We start from the raw sequence: 20,797 nt of genomic DNA, 5'->3' as shown, positions 1-20,797 counted from the left end.
AGCTTTTGCTTTTCTTTTTTTTGCCAATTTTCGAAAAAGAAGTTAAAGAAGAAAAAGGCGATTTGTCTGTCTTTTTGCTTTTGTTCTGCGGCCTCCACAGTCCCAGTTCGCCCTCTACGTCACTTGCTGCTGCTGCTGCTGCTGCTGCTGCTGCAGCGGAAGACGCAGCAGCCTTCCTTCTATGTGTGCAATTAGCTTTCTTTTTTGGTATAAAAAATTCAAAAGAAAACTCACAGGGGGGAATTGCGGGGCTGGCTGCGCTGCTCTCCGTTCACTGCGAGCTGCAAGTCGGAAGGTGGAAAGGAAATAAGACGAGGTGGAAAAATCAGAAAAGTGGAAATAATACTTTTGATTTAATTTAGAAATTAACTGCAGCAAAGATGCAGCCTCACTTCGCCGGCCTTATAGCGAACCCAAACTGGGAAATGCCGCCTTCCCCACACGACAGTTTCCTGCACACAGAGCCAGAACAGCGGATGGGTGGAATGTTCTTCTTAAACACCAATTTAGCGCTTAATTTGGATAAAAAATCAAATCAAATGTTTAAAACATTCATAAGTGCACTTTAATTTTGCAGAAACTCCGAATTCACCTTCTTCCACTGCACTTTCGACTCCTTCGACGCCGCCGAGTGGGACGGAACTGAAGGCTCTGAGCGACGGCGGAGTCTTTTTTGCCAACTGCGCCAAGCCAGCGCTTGCAAAGTGGGTTTTGTGTCTCCCATTTTGAAAAGAATTAAAAGTTTGGAGTCAGAGAGTTAGAAAGAAGTGAATCCTCTTGTGGGAAGCGGCTGCGCGGCGGGTTGCTGGGGTGTACGGACAGCTGCGCATGGTCAACAAACTGACTTTCTACTCATTCCGCATCTTCCCATCATTTAATGTTTAATTTCTAGAATAATATAATGCATATAAAGTTTTGGTGTCGCTAAAGTCCCAGTGTTTGCTGCCTCATATCTGTTGCTCGGAGCCTGTCTTGCTGCGGCACCATCCAGATCTGAATGCCCTTAACAGCGGCAGCAGTGTGCAGGCAGCAATTAAAACAAATCGCAGAATAATAAATACTTATAATTGCTGCAACAATTCATACCTTGAGGCCACAGAAGCAGCATTGGCAGCACCAGTTCGGCTTCTTTTCGGTGTTCAAAACGGCAGCAAAAGCGTGGCTGAAGAACATTTAAAAAATTAAAAAATTGGTTCTTAGGCTACGGGGGCAATTCTAATTAATATCTTCCCCGCTTCCTTTAGCTGCAAGTCCTTTTCTTCATTTAAATATTTATTCAGCAAAGGCGGCTCAAAAGAAATGCGTGAAGACGCAAAAGCCAGAATGCAAAAAGATAAAACTAAAGTGATTTTACGGGGCTGCACGCGTTTGCGGGCTCCCTCGAAACGGAAGTAGAAGCAGTCTTAGTGGCACAATGCATGCATTTAATGCATGCATTAAATGCATTAAGACCAATACATAAGCACTAAGACCTTTACTAATATATATTGTATATATATGATATATATATATATATGGGCTCAAAAGGCGTAAACTTGACTTTCATATTTCCACTTTTGACACTTGAGCTGTTCGGTGTACGTACCGCTAAAGCACCAGTACAGGAGCCACATTAATAAAAATAAATGAGAACAGCCTTCCAAGTTAAAAATACGAGTTCAATTCTCTCAAGTTTACATGAAGCCCACATAAATGCATATTTATATTTGCAAACTTCCACATAATGGACTTGAAAAAGAATGCTAAATATAAAAAATACTTATCTATAATCGCACGCGAGATCTACAGGCAGACGCGCACTCAAAATAAAATGAAATGGCACAGAGTAAAGATTTCTTGAGGGGCAGCGCGGCGATGGGGTGTACGTACACCTCAGTGTACGTACGCCTCAGTTTGGTTCGGCGGGTCGCGAATTATGAATCGAAAAAAAGTGTCTCGATACTGCAAAAGAATTAAAATAAAAAACAATGAAAGTTTGCGTAGAATTAAAATAATAAAAAACAATAGAAGTTTGAAACTTATATAAAACTTTGTTCGCGTGAAAGCGCCAGACGCCCAGGTGTATCTGCAGCTCGAATTGCTGCTGTCAGGGCGCCCCAGACAGGAGCTTCATTTTGTTTTGTCTCCTACTTGTTCAATTGTTCTTTATTGTTTTGTTATTAATTTATTTGTTCTTTATTGTTTTGTTAGTTATTTATTTGTTCTTTATTCTTTATTCAGGGCCTTGTTACACTCCGAGCTTCTCCGTTCCGCGAGTCTCTGAATGCAGAGACAAAACAGCAAGCAGGTTGTTGCTGCTTCTGCTGCTGCTTCTGCCAGCAGCAGCCGCTGCTGCTACTCCAGCAGCTGCTGCTGGCAGAAGCAGCAGCAGGCTGCTGCTGCAGCAGGCTGCTGCTGCATGCTTGTGCGCATTTGTTCATGTTTAAAAAGCAAACAAACTCAACGCACTAAGAAGAAGGCGAAGAGCGTCGCTGCGCCTCCTCTGCCGCATCAAGCGCAGACTGAAGACCAGGAATGCTGCAGAAACAAACAGCAGCAGCAGCAGCAGCAACAGCAGCAACAGTCACAGCAGCAGCAGCAGCAACTAAGGTCAAGAGGGTTCGCGCGTCGAAGAGACTTTGAGGAGAAAGAATTAAAAGAAAACAAATGGAAGGTTTTGCGGCAGCAGCGAAATAAAAAGAAATAAAAAAATAAACACAAAGACAACCCAAGTTCTGGCCGGGCAAAAGCTGCAGCAATAAAGAAAGAAAGAAACAAATAAATGGATTAAAAAATGAACTGCCACAAAGGCCCCAGCAACAAAGAAAGAAGAAAATAAACCAATTAAAAATGAACTGCCAGAGCTGCAGCTTACCCAATGGTTCTAACGCGGTGTCTGTACACCTCGTAGTCCTCGCCAAACATCTTCACCAGTTGTTTCTCTTCGAAAAAAATTCTCTCCCGAAAGAAAACAAATGAAACAACGAAGAACAAACAGCAACACACCACGTTGAGCAGCAGCACCTGGGAGCCTGCAGCAGCAGCAGCAACAGCAGCAGCAGCAGCAGCAGCAGCGAATAAACCATTAACCCTGCCACAAAAACACCGGCCAGCGGCCACTGCGGGGGCAGCGCCGCCGCAACCTTCAGCTGCTGCTGCTGCTGACTGCATTCTCTCAGTTGAAATAAACAAATAAATGAAATGTTTTAAAAACAATTCATTTAAAATAAATGAATTATTTTAAAGATAAAATGCAACAGAAGAGAAGCAAAAAAGCAGGAAAAACATTTGAGTGAACTGCAACAAAGTGTGCAGCCCAGCCCCCGAGGGAGCCGGGGTCGAAATGAAGGCCAAAGGAGTCCAAAAAAGCGCAAAAAGCGAATGAAAAATAAAAATAAATGAAAAATAAAATAAAAAGAAAAATAATGCAAAAATAAAACAAAAAGCAGCGAAATCCAGCGCAGATCACTCACCCACCGCCCACCAGAACCACCCCGCGTAGGCCGGGTGGCGGCAGTGTCTGTACACCCCAGCCACGCACAGCCGGTGGCCCTGCTGCTTCTGCATGCGAATTTTGTGAGTGAAGTTTTGCTTCAAAGTTAAGAAGCCCAGAGCCCGCAGCAGCAGCCCCAGCAGTGCAGCAGCAAAGCCGCAGGCAGCCACAGCGCAGAGCAGCCACAGCGCCCAGAGCTGCCAGTGCACGCCTGAGCGCGGGTCCGCTGCGAGGTCTGCTGCTGCTGCTGCTGCTGCTGCTGCTGCAGCGGGAGACCCGGCGGCCCCCGACTTCTGCGCCTGCAGCAGCGCCTGCTGCGGCTGCTGCAGCAGCAAATCCAAGTCGCTCGCGAGCAGCGGCCGCTGCAGCAACGCGTGCCACGCGAAAGTGTGCACCTGCAGCAGCAGCTGCGGCAGGTGCACCTGCTGGTGCAGCAGCAGCTGCAGCAGCAGCAACGCGTTGCTGCTGTTCAGCACTGCAGCAGCAACCGAAGGCTTCAGCTGCTGCTCCAGCAACGCCAGCAGCAGCACTGCTGCATACACTGGACTGTTGTTTATAAGAAAAGAATCGAAGCACAAATCCTGGGGGTGAAAAGCAGCAACAAAAAGGTATTCAGAGTAGTGGTGCAGCAGCAGCAGCAAAATAAACAAGCCTTCTGCTGCTGCTGCGCAGGACACCCGGCACTGCAGCAGCAGCAGCGGGAAAAACAAAAAGCAGCAACCCCCCACAAACAAAGCCACGCACTGGTACCCCATGTCCGCTGTAGAGGACCTCTTGCTGCTGCTGCTGCTGCTGCTGCTGCTGTTTGGCTGCTTCCGCACTAGAACGCCAGCAAACATGATGAGCCAAAATCCCCGAGACACATTCTGCCGGATGAGGTATCCTTCGCCCTGCTGCTGTTCCTGGCCTGGCAGCTGCTGCAGCAGAAGCTGCTGCTGCTGCTGCTGCTGCTCGAGCAGCAGCAGCAGCAAACCACAGAGAGCCCCGGCAACAAATGACCCCAGACGAACCATCTGCAGGCGACGGCGGCTGCCTTTAACCAGGTCCAGCTTGGGGCTGCTGCTGTCGTCGCTACCATTGCAGCAGCAGGAGCTGCTGCTGCTGCTGCTGCTTGTGCTGCAGTCAAGGTGCCGCCTGCAAGCAGCTACTGCAGGGGGGTCGCGACCCTGAGGTGTACGTACACCCCAGTTGCTGCAAAGATGGCAGGCAACGGCGCGGAGCACACTGCAGCAGAAGCACCTGCGATCCTGCTGCTTAGCAGCAAATTGAAGGTGGACAAAGTCAAGGAAAACAGATTCACTCAAATTGGTTATTTCAAGAAGCAGCAAACAGTCCAGGAGGAACATATGCGAGACGGACTCGCTGCTGCTGAAGCCGGCTTTGCGCATGCAGCAGCAGCAGGAGCAGCAGCAACAGAAGCTGCAGCAAGGGCAGCAACGCCAGCAGCAGCAGCTCTCGTGCTGGCCCACGAATCTTTTGCTGCTCATTTGACGCCTCTCGTTTGCTCAGGGCAGCTGCAGCAACAGCCGCTGCAGCAGCCCTGCGGAGGGCCCCCGTCCCAGCCCCCAAGGCAGCAGCAGCAGCAGCAGCAGCAAGCGCTGCCAGAAACACTCACGCAAGTCACAGCAGCAGCATCAGGAGCAGGGGCGACAGGAACAATATGGAGGAGGCTGCGGATAGCAGCAGCAGGTATGCTGCTGCTGCAGGGGGCCCTTCACCCCACGTGTTTGATGCTGCTGCAGGAGCAGCAGCAGCAACTGCAGCAGCAGAGCCACCAGCAGCAGAAGCGGCGCATTTCTTTCGCCTAGTTGCCGAGGCTCAGCGCCGTGTCGAGCTGGCAGCAGCAACAGCAGCGGCAGATTCGCTGCGGTGCCTTTCTGCGGGATTCCAGCAGCAGCAGCAACAGCCCCTCCAGCTGCAGCAACAGCAGCAGCTGCTGCCGCAGCAGGTGGAGTCTACAGCGCGCAAAGACGTAGACCGCGTGCTGCAGTGGCACCGAGCAGCAGCAGCAGCAGCACCTGCGTCGCCGCGTGAGCAGCAGCTGCAGGAGAATCAGCAGCCACAAGACGCGAATGAAGCAGCAGATGCGTCTGCTGCTGCTGCTGCAGTTGCAACAGCAGGGGCTCCTTTAAACATAGTAGACGTGTGGCAGCAAACGCCTCTTTTCCCGGTGTACATACACCTCAAAACGCTGCAGCGGGGCTTTCTGCCTGCTGCTCTCGTTGCTGCGCTGCAGCAGCAGCCTGCAGCAATTGGAGTGCAGATGCTGCCGCAGCTGCAGCAGGTGTGTCTCTTCCAGGGCAACACGGCTTATTTGCTTCCACTAGCAGCAGCAGGAGCAGCAGGAGAAGCAGCAGAGCCGTCGGTGCTGCGCCTCACAGCAGATGCTGCCATTGTTGCTGCTTGCTGCTACTGCCGCGGCGCACTGCTGCAGCAGGATTTGGTGGAGGCGGGGCAGCAGCAGCAGCTGCTGCTGTTTCTGCTCACGACTCAGTCCCTTCTTGTCTTCGCTGTGGTCTTGCTGCAGCAGCAGCAGCAGCAGCAGAAGCACAAGAGAGCTTGCATTTCTGACTACATGTCGGACGGATGCTGCCCGATTCTGTTGCCCGCTGCTGCAGCTCAGCTCCAAAGCAGCAGCAGCAGCTGCAGCAGCAACGGGGTGCAGCAGCAGCTGTGGATGGCTCAGCTGGTTGCTTTGGAGGACTTGGCCGTCAGCCTGCCCTCGGACATTCGGTGTTTGCTGCAGCAGCGGCAGCAGCAACTCGAGGAGGAGCAGCAGCAGCTGTACCGCAGCCCCTGGCACTCCGCGCCTCGCCTTTTCGCGCAGCAGCAGCAACAGCAGCAGCAGCAAGATGGCTGCTGCTCGCTTTACGCCTGCATTGGGGGCCAGCTGCTGCAGTTCACAATTGATCAAAGAGCAGCAAACAGCAAAGTGCAGCGCCTGCCTCTCCGCCTGAGCAGCATCTGCAGCAGCACTTGCTGCTGCAGCGCCGCAGGCAGCAGCAGCAGCAGCGGCAGCGGGAGAGGCAGCAGCAACGGAGCAGCCGACGGCTCCTGCAGTCGCTGCTCAGCAACAGCTGCAGCGGCAGTGCAACGGCTGCAGCGGCAAACAGCAGCAGCAGCAGCAGCAGCAGCAGGGCGCCGTCGCGGGTTCATCTTTGTAGAGGAAGTGGCTGATAAGCTGCTGGCAGCAGCAGATGACAGCAGCGGGGTGTATCTGCTGCTGCTGCACAGACACAAAGAAGGCCGCCTGCTCTCACGCATAGCCAAGGGTCTTGCTGCTCTGTAGGTGCTGCAGTTGCTGCTGCTGCTGCTGTTGCTGCCGCTGCGCTGCTGCATTCTTGTTTGTTGGCTTCCACCGGTGCTGCTGCTGCTGCTGCGGGCGTTGCTGCTGCTGAGACTGCTGCTGCTGCTGCCAAACTCTTTGAAGCTGCTGCTTGGTCTTGCTGTGCTGCAGCCTCCAACTCCCCTATTCGCGATCTGGTACATCCGCTGCACCAGTGACAGCAGCAGCAGCAGCGGCAGCAGCAGCACCAGCAGCAGCAGCAGCTGCTGCTGAAGACGCTGCAGGATCGCAGTCAACTGATCATGATGGATGCTGCGATTGTCCTGTTTGCCGGGAAGAAGTAGGAAACGCAGCAACAGCAGCAGCTAGTACTGCAGCAGCAGCAGCAGACTTCGGAGCTGTTGCTGAAGCCCTAGGGGAGCAGCAGTACCCAGGCCCTCCCGTGGGCGTCGAGTGCGTGGCTTACATGTCTGCAAGCTGTTGGCAGCAGCAGCTTCAGCAGCAGCAGCTGCTGCTGCTGCCGCCGCCGCAGCAGCAGCAGCTGCAGGAGCGGCAGCAGCAGCAGCTGCAGCTTGTGGATCTGCTGTGCTCCTTCACCCCTGACGGCCAGCCGCTGCTGACGCTGATCACTGCCAGGGGTGACCGCGTGCTGCTGCTAGTCGGCCTTGAGCAGCAAACTGCTGCTGATGCTGCTGCTGCTGCTGCTGATGCAGCTGACAGCAGCAGCGGCAGAGCGGTCGGCAGCAGCAGGGACAGGAGCAGCTGCTGTTCAAGCAAAGCTGGGAAGTTTTCTCTGCGTCTTCTGTCTATTCTGCACTCGCCGGATGCAGCTCAGTGCCAGCAGCAGCTGGCAGAAGCTAAAGGCAGCAGCAGCAGCAGCAGCAGCAGAGGCGATGCAGAAGCCTTAGGTGCGGGCGGCTCTCTGTTGACGCTTCGTGGCACACAGCAACAGCAACAGCAGCAACAGCAGCACCAGCAGCAGAATGCTGTTGCATTGTGCAGCAGTGGGCTTTTTGTGTTTTTCGAGGGCGCTGCTGCTGCATGCAGCGGTGCACGGCAGCAGCAGCAGCAGCTTGCTGCTGCAGACAGCCAGTCGGTGCTGCTGTCGCTACGCGTTTCCTGGCCCTCAGACACACATACCGGAGCAGCAGCAGCAGCAATTTATCCTGCAGCAGCTGCTGCTGCAGCGCAGCAGCCGATGCACCTGCATTGCTGCTGTCGGCTGGCGCTGCGCTCTCCGCTGCTGGCAGCAACGGAGGACCGACTACTGTGGTGGCCGCTGCAGCACCCGCAGCACGATAGCAGCAGCAGCAGCAGCAGCGGCAGCTTGCGGCTGCTGCTGGGGGAGCACATAGAGGGTGTACCTCCCGGCTTGGCCTCTCCCACTGCAGCTGCTGCAGCAGGACACGGGATGGGAGCAGCAGCTGCAGCCGCAGCAGCAGCAGCAAATACATTTGCCAGCAGTAGCAGACGAATGTGGCTTTTCACGCCCACAGAGTTCTTGCTTGTTGAGGTCGTGGCCAGCAGCAGCAGCAGCAGCAGCAAGAGCAGCAGCGTGTGTTGTGCTGCAGTAGGTGCAGCAGCAGGGCGACGCGCTGCTGCTGCATTGAGAGCTCACCGAGCAGCAGCAAAGACTGTCCGGCAGCAGCTGCAGCAGCAGCAGTCCCGCAGTGTGTTGGGCCGCCTGCAAGTCGAAGCAGATTCTGCTGCAGCAGCAACAGCAGCAGCAGTTGCTGCTATTGAGTTTAGGAGAATCTTTCCTCTTGTGCCTCCAGCAGCGCCGCAAACACGCTGGGGCTGTCTGCAACAGCTGCTATCTCTGCAGCCGTGCGGCAGCAGCAGCAGCAACAACAGCAGCAGCAGCATGTCTTTGGAGGAGGACCATTTGCCGCGTCTGACTCTCATCGCGGACACAGAAGACAGCAGCAGCAACGAGCAGCAGCAACAGCTGCAGCAGCCCCAGTGGATTGAAGCCTTAGAGATGCGTCTGGCGCTGCTTGTGGGCAGTCTGTGGGAAACTCCACTTTACGCGGCCACGAAGCAGCAGCAGCAGCAGCAGCAGCAGCAGAGGCAGCAGCAGGTGAGGGCGTGGCCTGGCTTTTTGAACATAGGTGCTCTCTCTTGCCGTGAGCATTTGTCTCAGTGCGCTGCGACGCGCCAGCAGCTAGATGTGGCTAGCTGTAGCTAACTGTGGCTAGCTGTATCTAGCTGTGGCCAGCTGTAGCTAGCTGTAGCTCGCTGTGGTTAGCAGTAGCTCGCTTTGGCTAGCTTTAGCTAGCTGTAGCTTGCTTTGGCTAGCTATAGCTAGCGGTATATAGTCATAGCTGCGCGTGGCTAGCTAGCTAGAGCTGCAGTGGCTGTTCTGGTGTAGGCAGCAGTGCGTTTGCTGCTGCTGCTGTGCTGCAGGGCGGAGCCGGAGCAAGTGACATTGTCAGTGCAGCAGCAACAGCAGCAGCAGCAGCAGCAACACCGCCCGTCTGCCGGCTGCCTCTTGCCTATCTGGAGTGGCTCTGCGCGCAGCTGGACTTGCTGCTGCAGCAGCTGCTTCTGCTTGTGGGGCCCCGCGCCTCCACTCTTGCTGCTTCTTTAGTGCATGCGCTTGCTGCTGCTCGCCAGCCTCCCTGGACTTTTGCATGCAGCAGCAGCAGCAGGAACAGCAGCAGCAGCAGCAGCAGCAGCAAAGGCAGCAGCAGCATGGACAGTGGCATGCTGCAGCGGCTGGTGGAGTGTATAGACAGCTCCGGAAGCCTGCGGCGGCTGCTAGAGGCAGCACCCGGGGGATCCCTGTACCGGCAGCAGCTGCTGCGGCTGCTGGGGTTTGTGCTGCTGCTGCTGCTGCTGCGGCAGATGCTTCATCTGCTTGCTGCTATAGAGCCGCTGCCTCGCAGCAGCCGAGCTCTAGTTTGGGAGCAGGCAGACGCCCTGTCTAGGGGTGCGTCTGCAGCAGCAGCAGCAGCAGCAGCAGCAGCAAGCCACCTGATGTGCAACAGGACACTTGCCCAGCTGCTGCAGTGCAGCAGAACTCAGCAGCGGCTTTGGCGCTGCCTCGGCACTGCGATCTTGATGCAGCAGCAGCAGCACCCCCTCTTGCTGCTGTGTCAAGACAGCCCGTGTGGGCAGCTTGTGGCAGCAGCAAGCAGCAGCAGCAGCAGCGGCAGCAGTAGCGCTGCTACGGCTCTCAGATCGAAACTGCGCTGGTCAGAACCAGCACAGCAGCAGCAGGAATAGTCCTAGCAAACACAGCAGCTGCAGCAGCACTTGGTGGAACAGCAGCAGCAGCTGGATTAACAGCATCAGCTACGGTTGCAGCAGCAAACGCTGGGTTTGTGTCTGCTGCTGCTGTGTGCAGGGCTTTGAGTGCAGCAGACGGCCGTGCTCTCTTCCGTTGGTGGGCTTGGGTACTTACGCAGCAGCAACAGCCGCAGCAGCAGCAGCAGCAGCAGCAGGCAGAGAAGCCCTCGCTGCTTTTGCTGCGTCTGGCTAATGCTCTTCTTGCTTGCTTTGCAGAATGCGGGGCTGAGCAAAAGGTAGGAAATGCTGCTGCTGCTGTTGCTGGTGCTGCTGGGGACTCCACGGCGGTCGATTGGCCAGCGACTTCCTTGCTTCCTGCTACTTCAAGCTGCAATTTTGCTGCTACTGCTGCTGCACTTTGTACTTGTTTACAGCGGGAGCTCCTGACGGAGTGCTTGCTGCAGCTGTTGTTGCAGCACGATGACTCGTATCCAGCAATGCATCTAGCAGTGCAGCAGCTGGTCTCAGCAGCAGCATCAGCAGCAGCACCGCCAAAAGGGCGCCTCACATGTTACTCAAGTGATTTGCAAGCTGCAGATGTTGTTGCGGCTTTCAAGGAGGCGGTCCGCCTTGCTGCTGCTGCCCTCAGCAGCAGCAGCAGCAGTAGCAGCAGCAGCACCTTCAGCCGGGATGCTGCTGCGCTTGGCTGGCAACAGCTGCTGCCGCGGGTGCTTGGCTACACTTCCACAGAACAGCTGCTGCTCGACAGTTCAACGTTGCAGCCCTGTGGACAGCAGCAGCAGCAGCAGCCGCAGCAGCAGCAGCTTGTAGAGGGTCTGTGGAAGAGAGTGGAGAGAAGCAGTGGAGGGCAGTTGCCGCTGCTGCTGCCGGGCGAGCTGCTGCAGTGGATGGCGCTTGATTCTCTTTTTGAGGTCCATGAGCAGCAGTCGCTGCAGTGCAGCAGGGAAGCAGCAGCAGCGGCAGCAGCAGCAGCAGCAGCCGCCCCTGCAGCGGCTGATCCAGGGCAGCAGCACGCTGCTGTGGCTGCTGCATGCGATGCCCTCGACAGCTCTGTCTGCTGCGGGCTGCTGCTGCGCTGCCGCCCTGAGGCGCAGCAGCACTGGGCAGTTTCGGCTATCTTGGCAATCTTCAGCAGCAGCAGCAATAACAGCAGCAGCAGCAAAAGCTGCAGCAGCAGCAGTAGCAGTAGTAGTGGAGATCCTGGGGCACTGTCAATTGTGCGTGCCTATCTGCACTGCTGCTTCAGTGGAGGCCTCGTGCCTCAAGGAGGAGTGTTGGCACAGCTTTACGCGCAGCAGCAGCAGCAGCAGCAGCAGGAGCAGTGGCACCTGCTGCTGCTGGCGGCAAGCATATACACGGCTTTGGCCGCCACGGAAGCAGCGCAGCAGCAGCCGCCGCTGCCAGCAGCAGTTCGCTGCGCTGCAGCAGCAGAAGCCTTGCGCCTGCTGCAGCAGCTGCTGCAGCAGCGGTCGTCAGCAATTGCCGCTGGTACATGGGAACCTCTCTGTGGCCTAGAGCTTGCTTCACTCTTCTGCTCAATTATTGAGCCGCAGCAGCAGCAGCAGCAGCAGGAAATAGAGCTGCTGCAGCAGGTCATCTCGGCGCTCGAGGCTCTCCAGACGGTATGCTGCTGCAAACCCACCAAACTGTTTCTGCTGCAGCGCTAGCAGCACTAGAGGCAGCAGAGATATCAGGAGAACTGGCAGCAGCAGCAGCAGCAGCAGCAGAAGGGTAGTTGCAGCACCATTTGCAATGGCGTGCTGCTCCTGTTTGCTGTGCGTTCTCCCTCAGATCCTCAAAGACTTGCAGCTGCCGCTGATGCACTGGGTGGCGCTGCAGCAGCTGCAGCTGCAGCTGCAGCAGCAGCCACAGCAGCGGGAGCAGCTACAGCAGCAGCAGTGGGTGGCATCCTTGTGCAGCCAAGAAGGGGCTGTGTGGCAGCTGCGATTCTCGCTGCTGCCAGTGCCGCAGCTTTTCGCAATTGCTGCTGCTGCTGACGCCCCCCACTTTTCGCTGCGCGCGCTGCTGCTAGACTTGGCGCTGCATCTGCCAGCTGTTGTGCAGCAGCAGCAGCAGCAGCAGATGCTCGGAGTCACTGCCACTGTGCATGCAGCAACTGCTGCACTGCTGTCGCGCCTCTTTCTTGAGGCGTCCACAGATGCGGCGTGCCCTACCGTGAGGTGAGACCTGCTGCTGTTGCTGCTGCTTTTGTTGTTGCTGCTGCTGTTGCTGCTGCTGCTGCTGCTACTGCTATGGCTGTTGCTTCTCTCACGCGTGTGCAATCTGGAAACTCTAAGTAGTGCGTGTTGCTGCTGCCGCAGGCTGCTGCAGCAACTGCTTCCTGCTTCGGAGCAGCTAGACGGGAGTCCCGTATTGCTGCTGCTGCTGCGCTGCTGCAATTTCGCATGGACGGGGCTGCCTTCGCCTCCAGATTGTGCAGCAGCAGCAGAAGCAGCAGCAGAAGCAAAGGAGGTGCTGCAGAAGGGCAACATACTGGCTCGATGCTGCCTGGAAGTGCTGCATGCCGTATGGCGGCAGCAGCAGCAACAGCAGCAGCAGCAGCAGCAGGATACGTCTCTGCTGCCAGATGAACTGCTGCTGATACCGCTTGGGTGGCCGCGGGCAGCAGCACTTTCCCTGTCGGATTCATTTGAGGTGTATCTGCAACTTTTGGCCCAAGAAGCGCTCATAGAGCAAGCCTGTGATATCTTCAATGCACAACGGCAGCAGCAGCAGCAGCAACAGCAGCAGCAGCAGCAAGCTCTCGTGACTGCTGCTCTTGTCCGTAGCCACTTGCAGCGCGTGATGCTGCGCTTGCTGCTGGACTGGGTAAAGGCAGCAGAAGGGGAGGGCCCCCTAAGTTTGGGGGCCCCTGGTTTCGGGTGTATAGGCAGCTCACTGGACTTTGAGTCCATTAGTGCATTTTTAGATGGAGTGGTTGAGGGAGAAGCGGGAGGCGATAAACAATTAATGGAAGCAGCAAAACTTATCAAGGTGCTGCTGGCGAATGCATGCAGCACGAACAAGCACATGCGCAGGCTTCATCCGCAGCTGCAGCAGCAGCAGCAGTTTCTGCTGCAGCAGCAGCAGCAACAGCTGCAGCAGCAGCTACAGTTCAGTGGCTGCGGGTTCCCTGAGGGAGTTGCATAAAAAGAGAGGGCCTTCTCCTCTCTTTTGTCTGTTTAAATGATTAAATTGATTAAATTGTTTTAATTCCAACGATGAATATGTTTAAATATGCGTTAAGTCGTGGGTGGCCTCCTTGGCATATATGCGCTTTTTCAACTGTCACCAACGAGACTCCTTTGCATTTATCTTTCTCAAAATATTTTCCTAAAGTATATTTGTGGGTTTTCTGCCTCACTCCCCATCAGCAGCAGCAGCAACAACAGCAGCAGTAGCAGCAGCAATTTGAATTACTATTTCCTCCTTTTAAACTGAACAGCTATTTGCTGTTTTGAAGCTTACATGAATTCAGCTGTCACCACTCAAATACATCCGCCTGCCAACTTCATGGAAATAAACATTTAATTATATGGTGAAAACATTTTCTCGTAAAGATTGTAATGCTTGCACAAAAGACACAGTAAACAAATACCGTATATACACTGTGCACCAGATCCATGCGTGCAGCTGCCGCTGCTGTTTCAATGCCTGGCGAAACGAGTGCCTTGTACTTAGGCTTAATAAGTAATTGAATAATATAGTTAAATAATATGCTTGCTGGATGATATTATGCAATATTATACTAAGTAAATAGCTAAATAATATACTTGCTAGATGATAGTATTATGCAATATTATACTAATTAGGTGCACGCTACCATACTATGCAGCACACACTCATATATAAGAGTGGCTTCTTCTATTACAGTGTGGCTTCCCAGGCGAAGTCCTTGTTCGTTCTCTATGCGTTCTTAGCTGATTTCCTGTCATCTAACATTGATTAGTCAGTTAATTTGTATCTTTTGGAGCTCTTTATTGTATCTTTTATTTCTGTTTGCTCCTTTACTTGGGATCTTTGGCTTATAGTGCCGCTTCCTTCGCTAGACAAGGCCAGGAGGCAACAAAGAAAAGAAGCATCACTGTTTGTCTCATTGAAACTTTAACTTGTGGGCGCCGCTGTGGGCGCGAACTGCAGCAGCAGGGGCCCCTGCTCTTCCTGCAGCTGCAGCAGCACGAGTCCCTGCACTTGCTGCGGCAGTGGGGGCCCCCGCTCTTGCTGCAGCAGCAACAGCAAGGGGCCGCTGCTCTTGCTGCAGCAGCAGGGGCCCCCCTGCTGCCCTGCAACAGCTGCCGCTGTAGCAGCAGATGTCATTGTAGACACAATCGCTCAGGAAACGGTGACATAGTGGTGAATGGAAGCCAAAGAGAACAAAGAACACACAAATAGTTTAACAACAAAAGTGCGGGGGAGGCAAGGTAAAGAAGACGCTGTATATGTATATACATATATATTTATATTCATATATACGTACGTGCAGGAAAGCGAGTGTAATCTACTGCGGAGACGCTGAACTTTGTCTTACATTGAACCATATACATATTAAATATTGTATATATTATATATCTTATTTATATGTGCTTTTCTACTGTTGCTGCATAAATTGCTGCTGCGCTTAGAACAGTTTCGTAATCGCCGGCGGACTGACATTGTGGTCAACAATGTGTCTGAACGCAGCAAGCAGCACAGCAGCAGCAAAATTCAAATTAAAAACAAAGCACAAAATAATGAAGTAATAAGGCAAAGCAATAAATAAATCACAAGTACCCACAGACAAGTACACACACAACCCACACGGGCAAGACAGAAATGTGTGTATAATCGTTCTTGCTTAAATATAACATAACATGCAGTACATATGTATTATAAGTATTCTTATAAATCTTTATAAGGCCCACATAGGCATATATACTATCACACTTCAATGCAACCCCAAGACCTTCGCTGTAAACCCTAAATACTTGCTGCAGTTCTCTGCAGACTCTAGACCGAAGCCACCAGCCAAACCCTAAACCCTTTTTGCCTACCTCCTGATGTGTGCTTGAGTGCGGATGATGTAGTGCTGCTTCTTCTGAATAGCTTTCTTCAGCCTCAGCTTCAAATAGCAAGCCTCAAGAACGTTAACTACCGGAGTCCACGCAGCAAGGCACTGCCGCTGCAGCAGCGTCAGCTGTTTCGCTGCGTCCTGCTTCAGGAATATCATGGTCTTCCCCACCTGGGAACAGCAGCAGCAGCACGAGGGTTTAGGGTTTATGTTTAAGATCCACTTCAATTTAACGTGTGATCAGTCTAATTCCTCGTGTGCAATTACAGAAATCGAAGACAACCGGCTAAGAGAGGCTCTTGGTTATTTCAAGAACAAAAAGCAGCTTGAACTCATTCACTTTTAAATAAAAACGTGATGAATTTTCGACAACTATTCAACGCCCCCTAAACAGCGTCTCATTTCATCTTGATGCTGCACTGAACATCTAGGCAACGAGCTACTTAATCAAAAACTTTAATACTGACGGTGAATAACAGTGCAGTCATTTAATTGGCTGTTTCCTGTTTACCTGGCACCCACTCTTGCTGACTTTAGCCTTCTCAAGAAGAGCCTCGCAGGCCTCCTTGGGCGACAAGTTGGGGTTTTCACAAATGCCCAAATCAATGAACTTGAACTGGTACAGGAAATCTTTGAAGGGGCGTCTGTGGGTAGGACAACAGACATGCAGGTAGAAGTCAATAAATAGCGCGCCGCCAAATGCGTGTAATAATTCGGAATTTATATGTATACTATATGTAAGCAGTTAAAGTATATGCATGCAAGTTCATATGTGGCGCCAGCAAAGCGAGATTCGCACCACCCCAGCACCGCGCACTCCTACTTATACCGGCGCGAAGCTTTTCGTTAAAACAAAAACTGACTGCTTATGAATTAAAGTCAACCTTTACTTCTATTAAGAGATACTGTTTGTCCAATTTACCTGTAAGAGAAGCCAACTTGTCTGAGTTGCAGCGCCTCCAGCACTGAAAGCGCATGAAGTTGAATGAGCACTTTAGACTGCACCCAATCCAGTGGCTTCTTGGTGTCATTGGGCTTCACACAGCGCACGAAATGTGGCTCTGTGCTCTGCAGCGAACACAACGAAGCAATCGCGTGCACAAAAATCATCAAACAACTCATCCTTTCAAACTCCGAAATCGCCAGCCAAGTGGCATTTTGAACGATAACCTGCCGAATCACTGCAAACGTGCTGGCGCAAACGAATACGCTAAAGAAATTTGAAAAAACAAAAGTTTTGATTAAGAACCACCAGTGCAACTTAGGTAATGCTGCACGAAGGCGCACACAGAAGCCATTACAGGGGTACCAAACAGCTAACTAAACATCCAACGAATCAACATGAACAAGAATCCTCGCGGCGCCGGCTATCTCACGTTGATAAGGTCCATGAGAGCCTCGAGTTGCCTCAAGAACTGCGAGCCAATGAGCTGGCCCTTGGCGATCTTTCCCTTTTCCATGACAATTCCCGCGAACAAGTCCCGGACGACGGGGTTGGGGGAGGCCTGGACGACCTCCATGATCTCCGCTCTGAGGACGTCTTTATTCTTGAAAAGAAAGCCCTCTGCGTTGTACTGAATGTCGCCGATGGTGTGGCAGACGAGGAAGTTGATGTTGGGCGAAACCTTGGCGGGTTTGAATTTGGGGGAGTTCTTGAACGCGGACTTGCAAGCCGCCACGAACTTCTCGTCGCCGCCGCCTGGAGCCAAGCACTGGTCCTCAAGAGTGGACAAAATGGAGCTTTTTTTGTCGGTGAGAAGTGAGATGACGTCGGCGTTGGAGGTGTAGACGAGTTCGGCCGTGGAAACCCCCTCCTCCTTGTACAGTTTGGCCTCGCGGGTGAAGACGATGTCGACGAAGTTCTTTTGGAGCATTTCGTTGGTGACGTTGATGAAGAACTGCTCGAGGGAGTTGTTTTTGAAGACTTCGAAGCCGAAGATGTCGAGCATTCCCAAAAAGTTGCGGAAGCCCTCGGGGGGCTCGATGGACTTGTTGAGCTCGCGGATGATCCACAAGAACAGCTTGTCGTACATGGCTTTGGCCAGAGAAGACTTGAGCATGTCTCCGTCTTCTTGTTTCCAGCGGCTTTCCACCTTTTGGCCCCCTGCGTAGGTGACTTTGAGCGTGAGCTCGCGCAGCACTGCCTCTGCGTCGATGTGCAGCAGCTGGCAGGCCTGGTTGAAGAGTGTCAAGTTGTCGCCTTCAATCGCAGCAGCATCGTCGATGCCGCCCTGCTTGGAAGCTGTGACTTTCACGTTTCCCAGCAGCAGCACTCCCGACACAATGCTCCAGACAGCCTCGACCTGCTCCTCGCTCATGGCCATGGACTTGAACGCGGCGCAGACGTCGTTGTAGTCTGCAATGTCGTCGATTCCGGGCACGTCGAAGCACTTGGGGTTGATGTAAGTGTACTGGTCGAGGGAAAGCAAGTGGAACTTGTCGCGCATGGCTTTGTCAGCGCCTTTGCAGAGTTGGTAGAAAATGTGGTAAGACCTTTCTTGCTCGTCCTGCGTCAACACCCGCGACTTCTCCAGCAAAAACGCCACCACGCTCCCGTAGCGAATGCCACCCTCCTTCGCGACGTCCAGCTGCATGAAGCGCCCGAAGCGCGAGGAGTTGTTGTTGCGAATTGTCTTTGCGTTTCCAAAAGCTTCCAACACCGGATTCGCAGCCATTATGGCGTTTTGAATGCGCATGTCCATCGCCCCCCCCTTCGCAGCAGCGAAGTACCGCATGACTTGCTTCGTTGCTTCCGTCTTGCCCGCACCCGACTCCCCTGCGACGCAAGTGCAAAAACATCTGGCGAATAAACCAATAGTAAAGCCCGTCGTAGCCCCAGCTCCCCACAGATACACGTCTTCTTACAGTAAATAGCCAAATAAATAAAGAAATACATGTGGATATCTGTAAGTACATGCATGCACATGCAGAAGTCCACGATCTGCATGCAGATCCCACGGGCCACCACAAGGCCGCCCCGCGCAGCAGCGCGCCGCGCGGCGCGCCCGCCGCAGTGCGCCGCCTCGAAAAGGGTTTAGGGCTTGGGGTTAGGGTTTGGGGCGCAGGGCGCAGCGAGGACCTGAAACGATGATGGTCTGGGACTTGTTGACCCCGTGGAGGTTGTCGAGGGCGACGCGGGCCGTGTAGAAGACGTGCGGCGGCAACTTGGTGAAGTCGTCGGCGTCGCGGTACCTGCAGATCCACTCCTTGGTGGTGTTGCCCAAGTCCTTGAAAGGGTTGATGGCCACCACCAGCGGGTCCGCGCACGTGTAGATCTGGTTCCGCAGGTACCGGTGCCGCAGGAAGTCCAGCACGCACGGAATGTTCGTGTGCGGCAGCATCCCAATGTCGCCGTACGTCATGGGGTCGATGGCGCTGTTGACGTTCCACGCGTGCGCCTGCGGGACTTCGAAGGTCTCGCCGCCGCCCGCGGGCTCCACCTGCTGCACCACCAGCACCTCTTTGCTCGACCCGCTCTGCACGGCGCACTTCGCGAACATCAGGTTGGGCTGTTCGCGCACTGCCGGCGCCAGGTCCGTCCATATTTGGAAGCCCTGCGCGCAGCAGCAGCAGCGGCAGCAGCAGGTGCGGCGGCAGCAGCAGCAGGTGCGGCGGCAGCAGCAGCACGTGCGGCGCCAGCGGGCGCCGGCTGCGGGCGGGGGAGCTTCGACGCCGGCGAGTGCGCCCGCCGGTCGTGCAGCTAAGCAGGTGCGCCCGTGGAGGTGCTGCCACGCGCAGCGGCACGTGCTGCTGCTGCTGCTGCTGCTGCTGCTGGCAGCAGCAGACACACTCGGGAAGCCAACTCGGTAGTGCGCTCCCGTGCTGCTGCAGGTGCTCTGGCCCCTCCCATTCTCAACTCAAATTAAATACAGTACTTTTAATTCTTAGACAGAGGCAGCACGAACGGCACAGGAAGCAGCAGACTGATAAGCCAGTTCACACGAGAACAACAGCACGCGCCAGCAGCAGCTGCTGCTGCACCGGCGCTGCTGCTGCGCTCCCGTACAGCCAAAAGTCATACACACGAGAGATGCAGCGGGAAACGGACAACTCTGTGCTCCTGCCAGCCCCAGCTGCTGCTGTTGCTGCTGCTGCTGCTGCCGCCCCCAGCCCGCTGCTGCAACTATTCGCACAGCCACGCCTATCTAGGTGCATTCGTGTCTACTCGGGACTGCAGCTGCTGCAGTCGAGCTGCTGCTGCTGTTTTTGCTGCTGCTGAAGCTGCTGCTGCTGCTCTAGAAGCACTTGAGGGCGATAGCGGCCGAGTTGTGTTGGGTGGCGCTGTTTCTGTGTCGGAGTGTACGTACAGCTCCGCGAGGACGAACGCTGTTCGCTGGAGCGGCGCTGCTGCTGCTGCTGCAGCGCGAGCAGCAGCAGCAGCACCTGCTGCTGCTGCTGAAGAAACCCGGAAAAGCAGCCACAAAATTCGAAAGGAATTGATGCACTGGGAACAGCAGATGCAGTTTAGTCAGCTAACCTTAAACACGGCGCCGGACTGGTCGAACACATGGACGTCAGAGACCTTCTTCTTGAGGCCCGCGGCCGTTTTGACTTCTTCGGCAGCCATTGTGGCTAAGCGGGTGGATTTGAGCTGGAAAGCAGCTCACAGATGCAAAAACTTCGAGAAATAAGTCCTATTTAGCGAAAAAAAAGAAGAAAAAGACACAAAATTGTCCCAAACTGAGCCAGGTAGCAGTGAGGAAGCGCTGCGCTGCGTGGCTCCCTGCGCTGCGCTGGGGTGTAGCGACAGCTCGAACGGAAAACTCAGAACCCGAAAAAAAGGTTTCAAAAGCCCAGACTATTTCTTTAAAGTCTGAAATGCATTTTGTAGTCTAAAGTAGAGCAAAAAAGCACCGAAAAAGACAAACTTGCCATTCCAAGCCTCCCACAGCCTCAAGTCGCAGTGGCTGACCGCATAGGTCCGCTGGTGTACTTTTTAGTGGCTCGACGCCGCCGATGCAGCGGCCGCTTTCTTTTCTTTCGCTTTTAAATGCTAACTTCGAATAAATAACTCTTCTTTTATGTTTTTTAAAATCAATTTCTCCTTGAAATAACACTTTTTACTGCTTATTTGCGTTTCTGCACGCCCCGACTAGCCTGGCGCTGCCGCGAGGCTCTCTGGGCTGCGCTGGCGGGTCGATGCTGCCTCCAAACGCAGCGTTTGTTTGCGTCAGTAAATAAATTTAATTAACTTGTTGAATATATTTATTTTAAATTAAAATCTGTTTCAAACTTGGAGGAATAACTCAATGAGCCAGCGGCGTCGGGGGAATTCACGAGAGGCAGATCATTGAACGGCTGCAGCGCTGCAGCCTGCAGCTCACTGCACGGCCCAGCTAATATATTTGCTGCTATTTATAACTTTATGATAAAGAAAAGGACAAAAAGTAAGTATATTACTTTGCTGCTAGAGGCAAAGAAGATTGAGCTGCTGCAGCAGCAGCAGCAGTGCATGCCTGAGTACGTACACTGGAGAGGCGCGCGCCGAGTACGTACACTGGAGAGGCGCCAGGGCCAGCCGCAGCTAGCCAATCGCTGAAAAGGCCTTTAAATAAATTAAAAGTATTTAATTTAATTTAAAGTTTTGGGTTTTGCGAAGCAGAAAGAGCTGCAAGCAGCTCCCCAGGCCCAAAGCTCGGTTGTACACACTATCGCAGCAAGCCCTGCTGCTGCACCTGCCTGCTGCTGCTGCTGGACTTTGGACTTTTTTGCATTTCTTTTTTTCGAAAGATACATTTTA

At 53.7% G+C, this 20,797-nt stretch overlaps 3 protein-coding genes across 3 annotated transcripts; 1 reads left to right on the top strand and 2 right to left on the bottom strand.

Annotated features, from left to right (window-relative positions):
- Positions 1 to 2,447: 2,447 nt before the first annotated feature.
- On the bottom strand, positions 2,448 to 4,485 carry ETH_00021505 (isoprenylcysteine carboxylmethyltransferase, putative; the record flags this gene model as incomplete). The annotated part of the gene is made up of 3 exons (XM_013374528.1): positions 2,448 to 2,517; positions 2,855 to 3,011; positions 3,453 to 4,485. 3 exons carry the CDS (start codon positions 4,483 to 4,485, stop codon positions 2,448 to 2,450), a joined length of 1,260 nt encoding a protein of 419 aa, XP_013229982.1.
- Positions 4,486 to 4,671: 186 nt separating this feature from the next.
- ETH_00021500 (uncharacterized protein) lies at positions 4,672 to 13,160 on the top strand (the record flags this gene model as incomplete). The annotated part of the gene is given in 8 exon segments (XM_013374527.1): positions 4,672 to 5,161; positions 5,179 to 6,757; positions 6,930 to 8,838; positions 9,165 to 9,955; positions 10,108 to 10,285; positions 10,424 to 11,632; positions 11,802 to 12,190; positions 12,332 to 13,160. 8 exon segments carry the CDS (start codon positions 4,672 to 4,674, stop codon positions 13,158 to 13,160), a joined length of 7,374 nt encoding a protein of 2,457 aa, XP_013229981.1.
- A 1,468-nt stretch (positions 13,161 to 14,628) lies between these two features.
- ETH_00021495 (myosin A, putative) lies at positions 14,629 to 19,624 on the bottom strand (the record flags this gene model as incomplete). Its single annotated transcript, XM_013374526.1, has 7 exons — positions 14,629 to 14,680; positions 15,041 to 15,228; positions 15,569 to 15,701; positions 15,980 to 16,125; positions 16,434 to 17,833; positions 18,137 to 18,611; positions 19,535 to 19,624. 7 exons carry the CDS (start codon positions 19,622 to 19,624, stop codon positions 14,629 to 14,631), a joined length of 2,484 nt encoding a protein of 827 aa, XP_013229980.1.
- Between the last annotated feature and the right edge of the window lie 1,173 nt (positions 19,625 to 20,797).

This window comes from Eimeria tenella, genomic scaffold, assembly GCF_000499545.2.
Source record: "Eimeria tenella Houghton genomic scaffold, Eth_scaff21, whole genome shotgun sequence".
Taxonomy (NCBI): Eukaryota; Apicomplexa; class Conoidasida; order Eucoccidiorida; family Eimeriidae; genus Eimeria; species Eimeria tenella.
Note: the sequence above shows the minus strand (reverse complement) of the source record. Positions and strands in the feature narration are given on the sequence as shown.